At 37.9% G+C, this 18,536-nt stretch overlaps 1 protein-coding gene across 6 annotated transcripts in view; it reads left to right on the top strand.

Annotated features, from left to right (window-relative positions):
* ELAVL4 (ELAV like RNA binding protein 4) overlaps window positions 1–18,536 on the top strand; it is a 145,128-nt gene that overhangs the window by 46,871 nt on the left and 79,721 nt on the right. For 3 of the 6 annotated variants that reach the window (XM_045858813.1, XM_045858805.1, XM_045858768.1), the window contains exon 1: window positions 10,392–10,530. The exons of 1 other annotated variant lie outside the window; for it this stretch is intronic. In XM_045858813.1, coding sequence (XP_045714769.1) covers window positions 10,507–10,530 — 24 coding nt within the window. In that variant the 5' untranslated portion in view covers window positions 10,392–10,506. Of the gene's footprint in view, window positions 1–6,822; window positions 6,903–9,543; window positions 9,782–10,391; window positions 10,531–18,536 lie in introns of those variants that run through there. 2 more of the 6 variants (XM_045858797.1, XM_045858787.1) reach the window with 2 other exon arrangements.

The raw sequence follows: 18,536 nt of genomic DNA, 5'->3' as shown, positions 1-18,536 counted from the left end.
GTAACTTTACCCTTCTGCGTAAAAGTAGTTAAATCATCCCCACCAGCTTCAGAGTCAGAGAGGGAGAGGACTGTAGAGGGTCAAGTGGAGAGTTGCCTCTTTCTGAGAGTTATATAGCATGCCTTTCTTCTTTTTCATGTTTTCTCTTCACCTCCTATAGAGAAAGGAAGCAACCTCTCTGGGAATAAGAAGGTTGAAAAGGTAAACTAGGCTACTGAGCATGGCAAGGCTTATCATGAATGTCGACTGTCCATAGATAAGGCAGGAGAAAGTGTGTGACTACTGAGAGAAATGCTTCTGCTGGTGACCAGCCTCAAGAAAGGGCTTTTTATAACAACTCAGCATTAATGGTGACTCAATAAAAACAAGTTATGTTTTAGTGAATAAAGAACCAAATAATTGTGCACTAAGCATTCGGTTCAAAAGTTTTTCTAAAATATTTGCAATCGATTATTTATATTCTTTATTGAGTGCCCTCTGTGTTTCAGACACTGGTAGTCTACCTGCTGGTGTTAGAGGCAAATAACATACAATTTCTCCACTGCAAGCTCACAGTATAGTGTGGAAGTAACAAAGGGCTGTAATTCATTGAATGCAGTCTGTGGTAGAACTGTTTAAAAATTGTTGAGGTTTAGAATTATGCTCACAGTTAAATTTTTGGTAAATAAAATTTGGAAAATATTTGGAAAGATTAATGTCTTGGGGCTTTAGCAGGTGATGCCATCAGAAGATCAGGCACTGTTTCCTCCACTTACGGAGATGGAGGAGGGAATAGCACACAGAATAATAACAGGCAAAAACATACATTTTGTAGGTCTCATAGGACCAGGATTCTATCACCGGGTGGCAGAGTACTGAGATTGCAAGTGTGGGTTAGTTTTGTTTAATTGTTATTGTTTTCAATGTGAGCAGATATCAACAACATTACTCTGAATGTTGGTTTCCGAGTATAGAATAAAATACAGAACAAGAATGAAATTTCTTTAGATCTATACTCTTCTATATAAGGTAGTATTTCCAGTGAAAAGTGTGGACTAAATTTGGACATATATAAGTTTAAAACCTAAATTTGCCTTTTACTAGCTGTGTGATTTTTTCAAAAAAGCACTTAAATTCTCTAGTCTTTAGTTTCCTTTCTGGAAGTCTTAGAATCATGAGATTAAATGAGATTAATAGGTAAAGCATGAAGTGTGCTGTGTGACATACAGTGGATGCTCCACAAATACCAATTCCTGTTCCTTTTATAAAAGTCCTTACTGTGCAAGAGTTTTGCTCACCCACAATTATCATATCATAATATTCCTCTCTTTATAACTTTTAAAAATAGAAGAGATTGAAATAGATCCAGAGGAGACCTCAGAGGGATGTAACTCAAATGAACTGGCTGCCATTGTCCCCTTCCTTCCCCCCTCCTCCTCCTTTGTTCTTCTATGAAATATTCTGCATTTTCTTGACAAATCCTATCATTATTTTAGCTGAGCCTCAGTTCCAGCTTCTTCCATGAAGCCTTCCCCCATCACTACAGGTGGCATCCATACCATTGACTATCCTTCAGTATTTTATTTTATCATTTTTATTTTTCAATTACAGTTGACATACATCATTAATTAGTTTCAAGTATACAATATAGTGATTAGACATTTATATGCCTTACAAATTCAATGGAATATTATTGAGCCATAAAAAAGAACGAAGTCTTGCCATTTGCAATGACTTGGATGAACCTAGAAGGCAGGGCATTACACTGTGAAATAAGTTAATCAGAGAAAGACAGATACCATATTATTTCACTATATGTTTAACTTAAAAAGAATAAATTTTGGCATTTTGTTTGGATACTATTCTTTTAATATTCTTCCTTACACTTCTAGGATTGATGCATAAAAAAGAAAGCCCCTTTCCCAACAAGAATCTAAACTCCATGAAGGTGGATACTATTATTTGTATTTTTCTTTATTCTCCGCACTAAGAATTTAGCCCTGAACTTTGCCCACAGGACTAAGGAAATGTTTATCTGCAGCAGGTATTTTTCATTAGGATATTAATAGACCATTCAGACCTCCTTCATTATTATTGCCTTATTCTCTAATTGTTTTGAGTCTTTGAATTGAATCTCCTTCAACACGATTGAATTATCTTGCAACCAAGTACAAATGAATACAGTTTTCCCAGCTATCCTCTGTATTAATAATAATAGCTACCATTTGGAGTGCTGCCTCCACCAAACCAACATCTGTATTAATCCTAGAACAAACTGTAAGGGAAGTATTATTGTGCCAATTTTACAGACGAGGAAACTGAGGCTTTGGGAGCCTAGTGTATCATTTTCTCCCAAGGAGGTGTTCAGTGGCCCCCAGCTGAATTGAATTTAGTAGGCCTTGGAAAGTATTTGAGGTGATGATGAGTGAAACTATTGGTCTTTTTTCATTCTCCATAACTAGATGCTGCCTGAAACCAGGCTCTGTGCTATCAGGGATGAGCATAGAAGTCCATTCAACTAATATTGCTGAGCAGCTGTGTTGCTCTATGTAGGGAGTTTGGCCAGGTTTGGAAGAAGTAGAGAGTGAGACTGGGGACTCAATCAGGTACTCATACTGCCTTCTAAGATGTTTTGCTTCCTAACTTAGTCCTTTGTATCTTTCTGACTCCAAATTTACATCCTAATCATAACGATAGATTCAATGAGATACATTTTGAGGACATACCTGTTCAGAAGCACATCACAAAGAAATCTCTTGGTCATTTTTAGTTGAGAAAAAATTGAGCATGGCTCCTATCCTCCCTTTCTCTTCTTGTCTGTGCCCATCTTCCTCATTCATTCAAAAAATATTCACTAAGCATACCCTTCTATGAAGTAATGGAGGAAAGGTCTTGTTTTTAGATGAGGAAGACACCTTTCTAGAGGAATGCTTAGATAAAGCAATTGCCACTACTATAATGTTGTGTAAAATTGTGCATGTCAAGTGCCTAGTACAGTGTTTGGTATACAATAGACTTCTGGTTAGAGATAGCAGTTTTTATTTGTACTTTATAAGCACTATTATTACTTTATTTCTTTTCCTCTCCCCTTTACCTTTCCCTCCTTCAGTTCTTCCTTCTTTTACAAATTACCTTTCTTGCCTTATACTATGCATCTATTTCTTTATTTGTGGTTACAGGATTATAACTAAGTCCAGAATGTTAAACAATTCTATATTGAATTATTTTCAAAACTCTATTCATCTGGTTAAACAGTATATTCTTTAATGCTATGAGTAGCTACTCCATACTTCATCTGCTCAGTGGCCTTTGATTGGTAAAGATTTGTATTTATACTAAGGGTTTTTGTTTGTTTTCTATTTTTATTTTTAGTAAAGCTCATCTGAACTGAAATGAAAAGACCTCCCAAATCTCTTCATGCAGAGATCTTCAGAAATCACTGTGTGTTCACAGGTTGACCCTGCTGAGTTTTCTTAGGCTATGATAAAAGATATAGCAATGAAAAGTTCAGACAGGGACTCCACTTAAATTAGATTTCTTGGATAAATGTGTATTTACCTTTTTCAGAATTTCCTATCCTTTAAATTTTCTTTCCCAGAAAGACACCCTGGTGCTTTAAGAGTACAGTCAAAGGCACAGTGATTCTGGAAAGAATCCTTCTGCCTCCAGCTGCTGTTCTAGCATAAGTTTTAGTAGCATGGAAACAAGATGGGGAGATCAAGTGTGAATTGACCCCTATGTTAGTTTACCTGCCCAGGTAAATTCTTGGCAATTTAAGTATACTAGACAGCCATTTGTCTACATTTCCCCACACAGTAGCATTCTTCTAGCTCTTTTCCAGGGTCCATAGTAGACAAAACTACTTAGGGAAGAGAAAGGCAGCACACTGTCAGGTCATATATCTCTAGGAGAACATCAGCAGTGAATTCCTGGTCATACCAGTTCACTCCATGTCAGGCTGGTGCATCTTTCTTGTCCCTGTGGTATGTTTACATTTTCCTATAAAATTTGACTTAATGTTTCTACAGGAAAAAATAAATAAACAAACCCAGCACCAAAATTCATCAAAGGAAAATTATGCTTTCGATTTTATCAAAAGCTTTTAAATGTAGTATACGACGATCTGGGCATACTGATTGTATTTTCTCTAAAGGAAGAAATGCCAGCAGTTTAGATTTATTTTTCAAAGGAAGAGGGAGAAGATAAAAAGAAATTGAGCCACAGGAAAATGTCAGGTCATAGTCACCGATGACGCTATTTAAATGGTGTGCTATAATCATATTAGGGCAGAGCACATGGAATTCCCTCCCTATTTCTGCATGACACTGAAGAAGGACCACCAATTATCTGTGTGTGCATGGATTTGTGAGTGTCTGTTTGCTCTACCTTCCCACCCTATTTTGCTAATTCAATTTGGGGGCAAGAAGGGGTAATCCAGACACCCGGAACAGGAGGAAAAGGTCTGCAGCTGTGCTCGGAGGGACTGGCATGAAGAGAAGCTCAGTCTGACTTGGAGTTTTGTGCTATGCACGTGAATGCTCTGGAACTGCCCTAATCGACTGAAAATGAGCCGGCTACGGTCATATGGAACAGGTCTGTTTAGCCACATCACTGGGTAGCATGGCAGATGGTAGACCGTCAATGGGTGGTATTGATTGGCTGGATTTGCCTTAGGGTAACTAGACTATGGGTCCTTAAAAACCCGCTTCATCTTATTTTCCTTTGTGCAGCTACGTACAGTTGTGGTTTTCTTTTCTCACCGCCCCCCCCCCCCCCAGCTCCCAGTATCTCCTTTTTTCCTCTCTCAAATCAAAAGATTTCCTTGGTAATCAAAATAGAGAGGTTACCTTGAGATAAACACTCTTTAAATTATCACCAAGGCAAGAAAACTCGAGAATATTTTATTTACTAGGCTGATTACATTTTAATGTTTGAAGAAAGTGACATTTTTTAATTAGTGTTTAAGACATATGGTGAGTGTACAAATTAGCTTATTCCATACAACCAGAATCTGATGAGAGCAACTCGTCCTTTTCACTCCCCAGTTAAAAATTGTCACTTGAAACTTAATATATGCAAGGAGGTTAAATGGTGATGCAGGTTTGACTTAAAGATGAAGGAGACAGTCACTGTTGTGTGTGTCTAAATGTTGCCTGGATGGGCTGGAAAAATACCAGTGTCAACATCTGTGTTTGCAAGAGGATGTGAAAATTCCAAGGCTTTAATTCTGTCCAGCCAAGAAAACAAAATCCCAGGTATCTGTGTGCGTTGGTTTCTCTTTTAGATACGCAGGAATGTAGGATAGTGCTTGCATGCTCTGTAAGTAATAAAATTCTCCTTAAAAATCAGGCCACATAACAATATAAGTGCTGAGATTTATTTTTGTTCAGGTGTTTCTTTATCCTTTCAGCATACCCACTCTATCACCTGAGGCTTTGAAGCTGGGACATTGTATTTATTCCAGGCAGAAGAGCTAGTTAATTGGAATAAAAATGTACAAAGGCAACACCAAGTTAGCTATACATCCAAAATAGGATACCACAGAAATGTTCCACTTCAAGGCCAACCTTAGGGAAAAAAGAACAGCATTGAGGAGAGATATGTGATTAGTTTGCTCGTACAGTTGTTTGTAACTATTTGTATAACTGTTTTAAGAGAGATGCTTAAGATTGTTTTTTGTTTTTCAGTGTTTTTACTTTTACACTTTTGATTGTTTCGTATTATGAAAGACTACATCAAATAAACCTAATGGTTTACTCAGAAGAAAAGTTGCACCCTTAAACTCTTGTCTCCGTCTTGTATGTGTTTTGTCCATATGCATATTTTTGAATTTGCTTTTTATCATGTGAGTCAATATTTTTCTCTTTTTGCTAAAGAAAATCTTTTCATGGAGTTTTTTATTTTCCCCCTTGCTCTGTGTTGATTGGATTTTCCTTGTTCATCCTTTGCTGATGAAACAAAGCTTGTTTGTGCTTCATTCTTCACAGTTATTAGAATTTGATGGTGTTTTGTTTTCTTGCTATAAGTCTGAGAAGGAATTTTATTTATTTATTTTGACAATATACAGAGTTAGAGACAAGATAAGATGCCTATTAGGATGCTGGTGTTTCTCATGTCATATCCTACACCCAAAAGCTATTTCAAGGGGGAAAAAATCACAGTCTTTTAGGATGGTTCATTTGAATCTGTGCACTCTACCCACCTGGTGGTTATATAGTGAACTGTTACTTTAAAGAGTAGTTTAAACACCAGCCATGTTTGGGGCAGGCTGCTCTTGCAAAGAGAGCAGTACATATAACAGGAGTCTACTGTGTGTGAGATAAGGGGAAAATTCAGCTCACTGACTAGAGGTTTTAATGTGCGAACTCTAGGGAAATAATATATTGACTGTTCCGTGGTGCGCAAGAAAATTGAAGAACCCTTTGCAGACGGAGTGCTTTGCAAAGGATTCTATCTGTTTCTCTTAAAACAAAATCTGTGGCAAGATGTTTGAAATCAGCAGGACGCTTAATGCTGCTTTGTTAAATAATGAGGTAATATTTTGTCACTTTTTTCTGGGCAGCATCTGTTTGGGTTTTTTTGTTTGTTTGTTTTTCCCTTTGCTTCATTTTTTTTCTCTATAGAAGATTCTTTTTTCTTTCTTTCTTTTTCTTTTTTTTTTTCTCATGGAAGTCAAGGAAATACAATTCACGCTTCCATTTCTGTTCCTCCCCTTCTGTGCTTTTGGAGAATTTGGTTGTCTTTTTTATTTGCAGTTTCAGCCGGCTGCTGTTTCCTAGCCCATTGTGCCATGTAAGGCTTCTCCACTGCGCGGAGTAGGTAGTTATTAACGCTGAATTGGCTTCTGGTACAGTCCATCTGGACTCTGTGTGGGAAAGCTGGCTGCCGGCGACTGATGCTGAGATATCTGCAACCTTTGGGAGGTGTGCATGGTGTCGAGGGGCTGACTGATATGAGATTACTTCTTTTAAGGGAAATTGTTATTAATGAGTCAAGAAACTGCTCATTTATGGTAAGAGGGATACAGTGGCACTGGCAGCCCCACAGCTCTGGGATATCATTTTTAGGTTGCCTTAGCTGCTTGAGTGAGACAAGTTTCTTTCTGTGGTGGTGGATTGTGGCAGAAAAAAAAATCATGCATGACTGGGAGACTCGCCTGCCTGATTCTTGAGATAATATATTGAGAATCTGTTGCTTTACAAATGTCACACCACTGATGTAGCGGTCAGCCTCTCACTCTGAAAGATGAATGGTACTATTGGAAATGCAATAATAAGGTTGACTTTTCCCAACAATAGGATTCTGCCTTTGTCTTTAGAGAAAAGGCCTCTGAGGACATTTGTGCATTTGTTTGAGGATTCTGTTGAAATACTTAAGAGTGGAGGTTTTAGGAGGAGTGATCAATATACAAACTGCATGGATTTTTTAGCCTAGCAAAACCAGCTAATTATTTACACTGTAATATATAGCTACTATTTTGAAAAAGTGACCAGAATATCCTTTGGTGTACATAATGTTAATGTATAGGTCATTGAGTGTGCCAAGATTAGTATGAATGGGAGAGAGGGGTTTTGATTAATTTTGACTTTTATAAACTGCAGAGAAATACAAAGTAAATACTTTGTTCTGAGCAAACTGTTTTTATTTGTGTGTTTGTCAGCTTGGTTTTCATGTTTACTTTTCACAATATTTTAATGTTGGTGAGATCACACTCAGAGTTTCTGTTGTTGATTTAGGCACCTGTACCTGCCCTGTGTATGTACGTTGAGCCCTTTAAAAGACATAACCTGTGAATTCATCCTTCGTTCACAGTTCAATAGATACTGTAATACTATTGTGACTCATTGGACTTTATACATTTGCTAAAGATATTATTTTAAGTTTACTAAATTTAGTATTGCTCCAAGTAAAGGGATTATAGTTTGAACATTTCCATTTTTCTTCCATTTGTTTTTTATTTCTACTAGCTGAATTTATTTATATTCAAGTCTAATAGTTCATATAGTGTAGACAACACATATTATTTTATGGTATATCTGTATTTTAAAAGTGTGTATATATATATGTAAATATGTATGTTTATGACAGTAATTTATAGAGAATAGTTGTAATTTTTAAAAATGTAAAGGTTATTTCTTTTCTAATAATTTTTCACAGACCCATTTATTCTTGGACTTTGAAGCCCAGAGTATACAATGATTTTCGGCCTATCTGCCTAATCCCATCACGCTGTCAACTCCAGCCAGAGATTAAAGATTATGTTGAATTCTGTCTTTAGTAATATTTGTAACCTCTGTGCATTTATTGAGGAACAAAATGATTAACTTATGAATTAAATAAATATGGATAAATTAGTCTTCTGGATAGAAGTAAAGCACAAACTCTTCAGGTAAGCCACTTAAAAAACCCAAACGAGAATAAAATACTATACTACCGAAGGCTTGGTAGAATACAGGTTATGAATTGTAGAACACAGACAAACTCTGTACATCACTACACACTTATTAAATGTCTCTTTGCAAATCTTTAAGAGGCCAAAGAAAAAGGACATCATATGAAGGAGAGAAGCAAAATCACGTGTTCAGTTAAGCAACATGAGCACTCTGCACAGGTTATGAAATGAGGCGTTGTCAAAAGCATGTTTTACCTTTCTCTATAGCAATAGGGAAAGCAAAGAGAAGATGTGTTTTGGTGGATTTTTAAAAATTCAGATCATGCCTCTATCCAAGTTAAGAAATAAATTCATTTAAATAAATCATTCATCATTCTCTGTTTTGAAAAGCTTAGACAGAAGGCAGAAAGGTAGAGGCTGACAGCTGCCCCTTGCCTCCCCCCAGCTTTTTTTCTTTTTTGTTTATTAGGAAAGAGTTTTCTGAAGCAAACTTGTATGAACCCAGTTCACCAAGCAAGCACACTCTCAAACTTGCTTTCTTTTGAAACGCTGGCCATGGTAGCTGCAGAAGGAGCTTTACTTAGTAAAAATCAGCAATATTGGGAAATAAAGTTAAAATGTAGATGTATTAGCACATTAAAGTGCTTTTGTTGAATCCTTAAGCCTAGAGGCAGATCATTAAATATGCATTTCGCTAGAAAGCAACTGTCGAGAAAGATAAGGTGGTTGAAAATATTCTATATAGGAAAAGCCCTCTGTCAGAGGGGTGGGGTGGTATAGCCCTCGAGACAGGGGAAAGGGGGGGAGGACACTCCTACTGTTAGGTTTACAAGCCGCCAGTGACCTGCAGTTGTTACAGTACTTTTGAGCTGGGAGGAGGGAAAAGGTAAAAATACAAGTATGGCTGTTGTTGCTTCAGCCTGGCCTTAATTACCAGACACAAGAAGCAGTTCAGAAATCTGGTCTCTGTTGTTGTAGAGGTCACCAAATCATTAACATCGTCAATCTGGCAGTAGCTAATTTAAATAGCACCTGATGTTGCAACGCCTCCCTGCGTTTCCCTAGCCAATCAGATCATGGCTTTGGCTGACAGATGGTCCCATAAATGGATGTAAAAAGGGGAAGCTTCGAGCCAATTTCAGCAAGGCTCTGTTCAGTTGTTCTTATCTACATCCTAGAATCGGGGGGTTTCAGCTCACTGCTCCTTTTCTTTCTTTTTTTTCTTTCTCTCCCCCACCCCCCCTAAAATAGTTGATTTACTTTACAATCATCCGCACTATATTTTGTGGATCTTTAAAAATATATAACAATAGTAATCATCTAAAAATATATATTCTGAAACCTTTGCAAATTTTAAGAGAAGAGTCGAAGCTCTGCGAGACCCAATATTTGCCAATAAGAATGGTTATGGTAGGTATGACTAGATTTATAATCTGTTGTTTGTGTTGCTGGAGGGAAGAAAAGCATCTACACCTTGACCAAGAGTTTAGTTCTCTGCTGCTGTTTGATTCCTACATTTACTATCTCTTTTGTGTAGAGAGTGAGGGTAGATCCTTTTATTGAAAAGCAGTGGGGAAATAGATTGTCATTTTTAACAGGTCATTGTCAGCTTTCCCTTCAACATAAAGGCAGGGGTGGGGGGAAGGTGGGCTGCAATAATTGCTGGTTTGTTGAAAGAGGTTATATTACATGAGACCATAATGGCAAAAGGAGGGATTTCTTTTTGTAAAGGGAGAGGGGGTTTGTCTACGTGCCTGGGTTTTGTGGGGCAGGAGGTGGATGCAGCCGGGTTAGGAATCTCCATTTCCGTGCTGGAAATTTAAACCTTAAGAGGCAGCTCCTGGATGCTGAACGTTGAGATGGGCAGTTGTGTTTCAGGGGACTGCGCAGTCAAAACGGCAAAGAGAGTGATTTATTTGGGCTTCAGTAAATGCTGCATCTTGTATTTCAAAGAGTTTCCTGTCATGACCTCATAAAAAAGAGGAGGCGGCTTGTATGTGTAGCGGTGCCTGGCGTGTTGAGTTGTTGCTTCCTTCTCTGGGCAGCAGCGCTGTAAGAAGGAATGTCAGCTTTTACATAACGTTCCTTTCCGCTTTTGACACACTGTGTGAGGGTCCATCTTCTTCTGATCACAGATGGAGTGGAATGGCTTGAAGATGGTAAGTGAAAAGAGGAAGACAGCTTGGAGATTCCAGCCGATTGTGTGTGTGTGTAAGGATGGTGGACTTGTGCATCGTAAATCACTGTGCAGATCGTGTGTGTGTGTGTGTGTGTGTGTGTGTGTGTTTATTAGTATTTCTCTTCTCCAAAAACCAGAATCCATCTCCAAGTGTAATGGCATTGCATGCACACAGCCACACACACTGCCTTCCATAAAACACACATTTTAGCCAAGCAAGGTTGGTATCTTTTTTGACAATCACAATGTCACCGTCGCTTTTGGCTGGCAGGTCCACCGCCTCAGTGAGCTTTCAACGGAATTGCACGACTGTTAAAGTTAAAGGCACATTTCTTTTTCAGTCTCGTACTAGAAGTGATGGGGAAAGCTGGGGTAGAGGAGGTAAGGTTCAGTACCCACAGATGCAATTGTGAAACAGTACTTTTGGATGTAGAAAGAGAAGTGGAAAACCTATCTGCCAAAGTAGTAAATCTATTTTTAGCATCTATTTCGGGAGGAAAAAAAGAAGAAGAAGAAGAAGCAGGGAAACTCCTTGAGTGTCGCTCCTGTCGCCTAATGTTGACCCTAGAGATACAGCACAAAATGGCAAGATCAGATGCCACGAGTGCTCACTTTGACTTTAAATTTTCACCAGCAATAGCTTTCATGGGGTTTCAAAGCTGGGTATGGGGGGAGGCTGTAAATTCATATCCATCTCACTTATTTCTCACTAGAAAAGCCTGGGGAGGACTTTTCGCTCTGCATAGATGTTATAACAAAGCTGTGGTCTTTTTCCCATTCTTAGAGGATTGCCTTTGTCTGGCTGCTTGTTTTGATGGGTGTAAAACAAATAAGATTAGACCGAGCAGCCCAACTGAAAGCGATAGCTGGGAGGAAAACCCAATGAAAGGTTGCCGGGGAAACGAACAGAGGAAAAGCCGAGTAGGGAGCAGGTGGCTATCATGAGAACACACTGCAAACAGTGTAAAAAGGGGGGGACAGGACCTCGATTATCTTTGCTGTTCTTTGTGGCCGGCCCAACTTTAATTATTCTTTATAAATAGGTGTTAATTACATTTCTAACTCTGGTTTACAGTGATTTTTAGAAATCTATTTTTAAGCATCTGTTCTGTCTCCCTTGTTTTTTTTCTTTTCTTTTTTCTTTTTTTTAATTTAAAAAACAGAGAGAGAAGGAGAGGGGGAAGGGAGGGTAGGGAATCTCTCTCTCCCTCTCTCTCTCCCCCTCACCCACCTTTTCCCTGCTGTGAAATTGTACATGCGAAAAATCACAAGGAATCCTATGAGCCCATTTGAAAAAAAATGTAAATTATATTGAATGAAGTTGAAGGGAACATAATAAACTCCCACAGCTGATAGGTTCTGCAAATGATTTCTTAGAAATTTCCAGCAAATATCCATCCATAGGTGGAATATAGGTAGAATAATTTACCCTAAACAATGATTTTGTGCTAAGTGATAGTGGTGTTTTGACTAAATCAGATGTTGATACTACAGTTCTACGGGTTCATTGTATCTCTCATTTTATATCCTGAGTAGAAATTACTTTTTAAAATAACGAATGAAAAACTGTATTCTAGCCTTTTGCTATGCCTGCCTGTCCGTATCTCTAGCTACAAGATCCACCAGGCTGTACCCTTGTAACCACTGCCTTCAATTTAGCATTTGGTCCCAGTTCTGGTCTTGGCATAAACTGAGTGAAAAGCTGGGTTGTTTTTTTTTTTCAGTGTCTCTGAATGTCTGGGACCCATGTGTGAGCTGGTGGCAGGCACCTCTCGCTTTTTCTCTAAATGTGCCTTACTGTTATTCTCTTTTTCTCATGGCGGTGGGTATCAGAAGAACTGAAAGGTATAGTATTTAGGCAAATAGAAGGTAATAAAATAACTGAAATGATGATCTATTATGGTTTTTTCCTGAGAGGCAAATTTGATACCAAATCATATAGCTAATTTTAAGCCCAAATATGAGAGATTAAAACATACTGAAATGTGATAAAAGATTAAGAAATATAATTGGCTTTATTGAAAGAACTCTTAATTGTTTTACTCCCTCCATTGCAAATCTCTGCATAGCACCCACCCTCCATTCTTTTTTCCTTGCCGATTCTTCTTTTTGTTTTGTATCCTTATTGAAGATTTTTAAAAATTTGTTTTGACTCTTAGGGTGAAAATAAATAGATAGTTTTATCATATACTTGAACCTTGCTCCCATGTCTTGAGTGTGTGAACGTGTTGCTATGAAAATAGCATTGTGTTTTATTCGCTCCAATATAGAATTTTTTCTGAGAATTTTTCATCATTTTTTTGTTAGGGTAATACAATTTCTATCAGAACTGGCACCTTATCTTGGGTCATAAAAAAGACACGTGGTTTTACTGCTGACCTTTTTCACTTCTTTGTCTTAAAAATATTAATGTCTACTACCTGCATGTGGAGTTGTGCCTTTATAGAAGCACAAGGCTGAGTGTGCATTTATTAAGAAGTGAAAATCTGATTGGAAATATTTCTGCAAAAAACACCTGATTCATCACAGTTTTAATGATCAGAGTGTCCATGTATCTCATTGTAATGTAATGGCTGAATCATTTAATATTTAAATTTTGAAAAGGTAAAGTGAACATAGGTGGGGAAATAGCTGAAAGTTTTATTCTGAGAATTATTGATTTACAAGACAATTTTGATTTGGAAGAAAAATCTAACAAAACTTAACCATTCATATATGATCTCGGTCCCATTCATTCCTAACTGCCATTCACTTGAGTCATCCTTTTGACCAAGTATACATGAGCTTGTTTCTGTCTGATAGTTTTCCAAAACCTTAAAACTTTTTTTCTCTCCCTGCAACCTTTTCTTGGTCCTTTGAATATTCAAGATTTTGTTACGAAAGGAAGGCCAGATCGTTGTAAGGCAATAACAATAGATTTTTTTTTAAGAAAAAGAGAAAATGAGCTACGTGTTTGTGTTTTACTTCTACACTCTGTCTTAAAATAGGGTTTGGGACATGTTAAACTTCAGATATTTTAAATTTAACATTACTGTTGGAGATAATCTATTTGAAATTTCAAATCTAGAAATCATTGCATGAATGTTGCTTTGCGCATGTGTGTTCAATGTCTCTAAAATAATTTGCAGGTGAATCAAGGTGTTTTCCTCAAGTAAGAGTTACCATGAACAATGAAAGGGTTTCCTCTGGGCAAGTCCTTTTCTTTGGTTTTATTTCTTCCCTTTGCGCTTATTTCCTATTGTGAATGGATTCTCTTCCTATATGAAATCCAATGCTATTCCTCCCTTGAGGAGATATGCTGCTTCAATTAGCCCTTTGCATCTTAATGCTTTAATTTTTTTAAGTGAAACAAATTATCTGTATGTACCACCAGTAAGGAATGGTGGTCTTGATAGAGGACATTGTGCATGGACAGAAGTACTTCAGTCTTGACAAATTTCTTCATCAGGTCCAATGATCTGTGGCCTAAGCACTTAATTTATATGCCTGGTCACTTAATATGTACATTTGTTGGTGAGCTGGCCAGCGGATGCTAGACACATGAGTACGCGCTGGCAAATGCTGCAATGCAGTATTTTTTCCCAATGTCATTGGGAATTTGGAGGGTATGACGGGGCATAAACATTCTCAGGCTTGTATCTTACTATTTTCCAGTTGATGGGCCATGTCGTACAGAATTGGCCGATTCCCCTTTTGAAATCGGTCAACCTTTTATTGCCCACTATCCATTCCCCCATCCATCTGAGAGACATGTGGAAAGAATGCGGGTGTGAGAGAGAGAGACTGTGTGTGTCAGTGTAAGCATGCATGTTTTTGGAATCCTGCACCTGTCTTAAGATTTCCTTATTTGGTTTTACCAAATGTGTATATATGCACACTTGCAAGTATGTGTACATCCAAAAATGGAAAGAAAACCTAACTGGGCTGGTTTCCCATAAGAAGTGGTGTCTTTTCCTCACAAACTCCAAGAGTTCTCTTATTAGAAAAATAAAAAACTTCATTAAAAAGATATGTCCAGGCCCTGTGGACTTTCATTATAACTAAACACCTTTCTTTAGTTGACACTTGAGAACTATAAATGTGCAAATCTGTAACCATATTTGAGAGCTAGAAGCTGCCCTTTCCATCAAGGGGCTGGGTTCAAAATAAAATATCTGTGTATAGGAAAGGAGAGTTGTTTTTGCTTTGGGAGCATTTGAATCTATTCTTTAACCATTGACAAAAACAAGGAAGAGATAGAGTGGTTGTGTTAGCATCTCGTGCTTTGTTTGGTGAGTTTGCGTGTGTGTTTTGGAAACATCCTTGTAGTTTTATAATCTCAGTGTATTTGAAGGATATAGGGCTTATATAGGTCAGCAGCTTTCTAAGGGTAAAAATAAAGGTAGGTAATCTGTGGGTGGGTGGGTAGGGGTTGTCACAAGCAGTAATTGTCATAAATTAGCCATCTAGAAATGGAAAGAAAAAAAGGCAAGAGGACAAGAATGGAGAAGGGTACCAACATGTGGGTCTGCACTTTGCTGTTGTAAGATATAACAAGCGATAAATTTGAACTGGAGTTGTTCCACATGCCCCATAATTTCTTAGAACCTTGACTTCACAGGTTCATTACTTCCTTGCTTGCTTGTTCACACCTTTAATTATATCCAGTTTGGGATGCTAGCTGGGGACACCAAAGATGAGCCATTTTGTTTGTTGTTTATCTCATTAAGTATTCAGGCAGTGTGCTCACAATAGCTTTGGAGCATCATCAGTGTTAGGAATCAAGCACTTTGGAAATGGAATTGTTACAAAAGAACAAAAAATGAAAAAGCAGTCAGCCAGCCAGCTAGCATGCTTTGGATGTTCACATTCACTCTCCTTAATGGTAATATTTGTGCTGTTTCTTTTATGTTCATTAAGAAAGAACTTATGTAGTGTCAGTGCTCCTTATAGGCTGGCGGCATTATCTCTGTATCTCTATCTGTTTTTTTTCCCTGTTCCCCGTGCCCTCCCTCCACACCCGAGGTTTTACCTTTTGCCGGACCATTTTAGAACTGACCATTTTTGCTTTGGCGGAGATCATTATTCAAATCCTTGTATCTAACACCAGAGATATTTACCCCCTTCACTACAGATCCCTCTCTGTAAGAATCAAGAAATTCTGAATGCCATAGTGAAATTTTTAAATAAATTTTGGTTGAGAAGGCAGTGAAAATGTTGGAGAAATAAGGTCAGTGTAATTGTTGTGCTTGTGTTTTATTTTTTGTTGTTTGGGGAAAGCCTCATCTTTACTAATCTTTACTTATCTTTAACCATATAAGTAAAATGCAAAGCCTTAGCGTATATAATTTTTAATGCAAAAAATTTTCAAGTTATAGGTCTCTCTTGAAAATAATTTCTCTTGGACCCTTGATTTGAAAATAACATTTAAAATTGAGTTTAACTTTTAAAATACTAGTTTTAAGCCCTGGCTGGCGTAGCTCAGTGGATTGAGCGTGGGCTGCAAACCAAAGTGTCGCAGGTTCAATTCCCAGTCAGGGTACATGCCTGGGTTGCAGGCGATGACCCCCAGCAACTGCACATTGATGTTTCTCTCTCTCTCTATCTCCCTCCCTTCCCTCTCTAAAAATAAAATAAATAAAATCTTTTAAAAAATAATAATTTTAAAGATATAAATATGCAATTCACAAATCTTTTTCTATAAGAAGTTTAGTTCTTTTTTCAGGATATGAGGAAGCAGAGAAACAATTACAGCCAAGATGGTGAATTCTGAAAAACACACCACAGCATGGAGGGTTTCCTCTCTCTTTGCACTTTGTAACATTGAATCTACTCTTGATCATTCTATGAATTAGTTACCTCCAATTATCTACTCTTCTTTAACAACTAGCCTTTGAAGTTGTTTGGTCAACTGTGTTCATAATAGAGGATAGCTATCATTTTTGTTGGATGAAGAAGATGCATTTGTCAAGAACTAACTTAGGTGCCTTTCTTCGGAATGGAGAATTCAAGGTCACTATTTATTTTCTGACATTAATCAAAAGACATACGTAGAAACTCCTTGTGACTGGGGATAAAGTTGGGGTGAGGGATTTTAAGATTAGATGTTATACAATGAGGTTTGTATAAAATTATGAGAAAATATCTGTTGGAACATTCAAGTACCTAAATATTTTTCCTTTCATATTTATTAGTTTAGGCATGACTCCAAAAGACAAAAGTGAAAGATCTTCTGGAAATTTTTGTCTATAAGGTTCCATGTATCCAGATGTTCATGCTCAGGAAAAAGTAAAGTTTGGACAGTTGAAAGAAACTCGTCTTTCCATCAGCTGGCCATGGAGTTTGTCTACAGCCTGTTAATTTTACAGAAATAAGAATGCCTTGCTTCTCACAGATGATTCTTTGAATATCTTTCCCCATGTTAGCCTCCAAGGAGGACCTGAGAAGATAGTGACCCTCTTGGCATGCCCCTGTGCAAACTGTAAGTTTGTTAGTGGAGAAGATCATAGAGTCACTTTGTCATACACACTTGGGTGCTGCATTCTGTGTGTATGTGGGTGAGGGGAGTAATAGATGGACAGCCATGACCCCCAGTGTTCCCTGGGATTACCAACAGCGGCTTCTCAAGTAGTCTGTGTTTTCCTAAGCTGCCAGTCTAAACCCTTTAGAGTTCTGCTTTCTAATTTGTACATGAAAAAATAACAAGCTCAGTTGAACTTTTTTTTCAAGTGCCCCCTTTGAAGATGCAGTAGTAATAAATATAGCTTTAATGATAAACTTTAGCTCTAAGTGCTATTTAAAAGTCTGTAGTGGAAAGCCTGAGAACTTGCAATCTTTACTAATGAAACTTTCATTAGGAAAGTGTGCTCACTTAAAATGGAGTAAACGACTAAGTCCCTGCAGTTTGTGATTTTGACCAGACTTGGCTCCTCCTTTCTATGTTACTTTTTGTAATGCAGCCGACCACACATCTAAAAGTCTGGATTTTGTACATGTCTTCAGTATTAATTATCTCTGTTGATGCATTCGATACAGATAGTACAATTCCCACAAGTCCAGATTCTTACTGTAACACCAAAACAAAAGTGATATTTATGAATAATATTGGGAAAGTTGTCCTCATAGTAACCGTTCCCCAAAGGAAGCTTTACATAAATGTGCATTTATTATTCAGGATATTAAAAGGGATTCCTTAGCTTTTACTTTTTAATTTGGGCTAAAATATGTAAATTGGTTTTATTTTGGAATTTCTCTGTTTTAGGTGGCTTTGGGGGAGGATAACTTTCTAGCTTGATTATATTTTAATCGCCTCTGTAATGAAAAGGTTCTAATCCTGAAAACAACCTGTTATTGTGATTAGGACCCAGAGGGCCAGTCTGCAGATGGGGCTAAAAACATATTACATCAACTCATATATGTGTAGGAAAATCAGATTTGTGTCTACCAGATACTGTTATTCCCATGTCTTTGTTGGCAGCCCAGCACAGAGGCCATGGGACCCCGAGTCAGTCTCAGGACTTTGAGGACCTTCACGGTGTATGTGGACAGGCAGCCCTCGGGAAAGATTGCTCTTTGTTTTAAGAAACCAGGTAGTTCAAAGGATGGTAAAGTCAGGTGGATTTGGGTTGCAATCCTGACTTTTCCACTTAGTAATATGTGATCTTGGATGAGGTACTTCAGCTTTCTGAGCCTCAGTTTCCTCCTCCCTAAGATGGGGATGATAACGTCCAGCTCACAGGGTTCTATAAGGATCAGATGGGAACCAGTATTTATCAGAAGGCACTAGTTATACAGAGAACCTGAAAATGAAAGGTGCTTAGAGGGCGTTAGGGCTCCTTCACTCTGTCCATCGTTCTGCCCATGCCTGATGTCCTGAGGAGAAATGGCATCATGCACTACCCTCATAGCCTCCATCCTCTCCCCAGAACTCATGGGACAGTGTGAGTGTGACACACAGCGGCTTTTAAATATAGACAAGCCTTCAGATTTTCTCTGGAATTGTATGGC

Source organism: Phyllostomus hastatus, unplaced genomic scaffold, assembly GCF_019186645.2.
Source record: "Phyllostomus hastatus isolate PE091 unplaced genomic scaffold, TTU_PhHast_1.1 phas_contig_147, whole genome shotgun sequence".
NCBI classification, from domain to species: domain Eukaryota; kingdom Metazoa; phylum Chordata; class Mammalia; order Chiroptera; family Phyllostomidae; genus Phyllostomus; species Phyllostomus hastatus.
This window is presented reverse-complemented; position numbering and strand designations above follow the sequence as displayed.